General features: G+C 71.6%; 1 protein-coding gene across 1 annotated transcript in view; it reads right to left on the bottom strand.

Moving 5' to 3' along the window:
* Positions 1-516: 516 nt before the first annotated feature.
* Positions 517-2,722, bottom strand: part of LOC102377683 (dedicator of cytokinesis protein 2-like) — a 117,457-nt gene continuing 115,251 nt past the window's right edge. The window contains exons 48-54 of the mRNA XM_025191920.1: positions 2,645-2,722; positions 2,311-2,448; positions 1,817-1,902; positions 1,545-1,707; positions 1,254-1,350; positions 739-872; positions 517-657 (exon numbers count right to left, since the gene is read on the bottom strand). Of these exons, the coding sequence (XP_025047705.1) occupies positions 583-657; positions 739-872; positions 1,254-1,350; positions 1,545-1,707; positions 1,817-1,902; positions 2,311-2,448; positions 2,645-2,722 (771 nt within the window). The 3' untranslated portion in view covers positions 517-582. The remainder of the gene's footprint in view (positions 658-738; positions 873-1,253; positions 1,351-1,544; positions 1,708-1,816; positions 1,903-2,310; positions 2,449-2,644) is intronic.

Here is a 2,722-nt window from a genome sequence, read left to right as displayed (position 1 = left end):
CTTCCTGGAGCCTCCAGTTTGTGTGGGTGGGCAGGGGGCTCTGGTCCAGCCCGGTTGGGGCTGGAGCCCTCCAGCGAGCCAGTGCCTGGGGGTGTCAACGATGGAGGCTGCGGATGGTTTCATGCAACGCAGCTGAGGCTGAAGGAGCACGAGGGAGCTGGGCCGCACCGGGGTGGAGATGTGCCCAGGCTGGGCAGCCCCGCAGGAGGTTGTGCAGCACCAGCAGCTCCAGGGTGCAGCAGAGCTGGCAAGGGCTCACAGGCTTGGGCCGGGGAAGCTCAGGGTTTGGGTTTGGGTTTGAGCTTGGGCCTGGCCCTGGCAGAGCCGCCAGGTGCAGCCGGGGAGGCGCTGGGGGTCCTGCTTGCCCTGTCTCCCCCCGTGGCCCTGGGGAGTGCCCCAGGCAAAGGAAGTGCGGCCCTGCCTCTGCCTCTGCCTCCTGGGGCAGCGAGGGGCTGGGGGAGCAGGGCCCTGTGAGACCTACTCGGGCTGCCTGTGCCAGGCTTGGGCTGGGGGGGTGCAGGAGCAGGCACTGGTGCGGTGGCAGTGGCGGTCACGGTTGCGGTCACCCTGTCCCAGGCGGCCTCAGAGTTGGGACATGCGCTTGACCTTGGGGGGCGGCGGTGGCGGAGACTTCAGCGCTTTGCTCCCCTCCGGCGGCTGCAAGGGAGCAGGAGCCGTGAGGATGGGCCGCGGGCCAGGATGGGGGAGGTGGTGGAGGGTGGGGGGCATGGACGGTACCTTCCCCGGGCCGGGGCTGTCGCTGGGCTCCAGGAAGGTCTCGTACACGGTGGGGCTGATCTTCTTGGGCAGTGGCGGGGCCCGGCTGGCGCTCTTCACCCGTCCGCCGAAGCCTGTTGGGGAGCCCAGCACACCTGTGGGAGACAGGGCACCTGAACCACCCCCGCCCCATCCTAGCTGCTCCCTTCCCTGCCTGCTGCTGAGATGTGGGACAGGCCCGTCAGCAGGACCAGCTCGGGGGCAAGGCAAGGGGCTCTTTGCTGCTGGGAGAGGGTCACGGGCAGAGGCTGAGGCCAGGTCTCGGGGGCACTGGGGATGGGGAGGGACTGGGGAGAGGCGCCGTGGCCCCTTCTGCAGACCCGGGGGGCACGTGCCAGTGGATATGGCCCCGATCAGCCTTGCTGGGTGCTCTGCATGGCAAGTCCCTGCGTGGGGCTGCCCAAGGGAACGGCACGGGGGGCATGGGTGTCTGGTCCCTGGGGCTGCGAGGGCCGTCCCTGTGGCGCAGGGCGTACCTGTGGCGCTGGGGTCCCGGCTGGGCAGGGGCTGCCTCCCGTCCGCGCTGCCCGGGCCGCTCTCGCTCACGTTCCGGGACTGCCTCCGCTTGTCGTCCTGGGGGCACGGGGCTCGGCTGAGCTCGGCCGTCCGCAGCAGACCCTGCCAGGCACAGGGCCTGGCTGGCACCCAGGGCCCGTGGGGGGGCTGGGATGGATCCCCCGCTGGCTGCAGACCAGCCCTGGGGCTCTGCCCACTCGGCCGCCCTGCGCAGGCAGGCACCCAGCCCTTGCCCCCCATATGGCAGGTACCTTGGCATCCAGCGACTCCGACACAGACTGGCGCTGATCCTGCCGCCGGTACCCGAAGAAGGCGCTGCCGCGGCTCTCCCGGCGCTCGCTCCGGCGCTCCTCGGGCTCGGGCGGGCGCTCGGGGCCGCGCAGCACCGGCTTCCTCAGCTGCAAGGTCTCGGTGCTGCGGCACAGGTGCCACGGCCCGGTGAGGGAGGGCAAGGCGAGGCCGGGCCGGGTCAGGGTGCAGGCAGCACGGGGCTGGGTGGGCCCGGGGAGGGGTCAGGGGTTACCTGTCGTGTGGGCGGCTGGGCTTGTCCGGCTCCGGGCAGCGCAGTGTGGAGCGCGGGCGGCCACCTCGCCGCTCCTCCAGGAAGGGCTGGGACACAAGGGGGTCATGAGGGCAGGGCAGCGGGAGCTGCCCCCCACCAGCTCTCAGGGACCCACGGCGGGGGGCATCCCTGGGCACTGCCCACCAGGCCTGGGGGAGGGGGCTCTGGCTCCTCTGGCTTTGCTCCATGTGCTTGGCCCCAGGAGCCCCCAGGCAGCGTGCAGTCAGGGTTTGCCCCTGCCCCAAGGGCCCTGCGCTCCCTGGCCGGGGTGCATCCCAGGCTGGTGCCAGCAGCAGGGTCCATGCTCCAGGCACGCTCCCAGCCAGCCCCCTGCTCCCCCCACCCTGCCCGCAGGATGGAGCCACCCATGCCTGTGCCCAGCTCTGGCGTCAGTACTGCTGCAGACGTGCCTGGGGCCTGTGCCCCCCGGCCACCGCAGCATTGCCGGCACTCACCAGGTCCCGTGTGCCGTACTGGCTCTCCACCTTGGCGCACAGCTGGGCAAAGCACTGCTCCATGCGCTCGTGGAAGGGCCGCAAGTCCTCGCTCACCTTCCGCCCGTGGATGCGGATGCCCTCGGCCAGGAGCGGGACCTGCGGCATGGCAATGCCCGTCAGTCTCGCCTCCGCAGCCCGGCGCCGCGGAGAGGGAAGCTCCCGGCTGTAAGGCAGGGCAGCGCCCGCCCGGCTCAGGCTGGCAGGAGCAGGGGTCACGCAGCCCCCGCTTCGAACCCAGGCACCCAGAGCTGGTGCGGGCGGCTGCAGGCCAAGGAGGAGGCCGGGGTCCTACCTGCCAGGCGATCAGGTCCTTCAGCCTGTCGATGCTGCCCTGGTCCTCGGGGTGCTCCTGCAGGTAGCGCTCCTGGAA

The sequence above is a fragment of the Alligator sinensis genome, unplaced genomic scaffold (genome assembly GCF_000455745.1).
Source record: "Alligator sinensis unplaced genomic scaffold, ASM45574v1 scaffold1334_1, whole genome shotgun sequence".
Classification (NCBI taxonomy): domain Eukaryota; kingdom Metazoa; phylum Chordata; order Crocodylia; family Alligatoridae; genus Alligator; species Alligator sinensis.
This window is presented reverse-complemented; position numbering and strand designations above follow the sequence as displayed.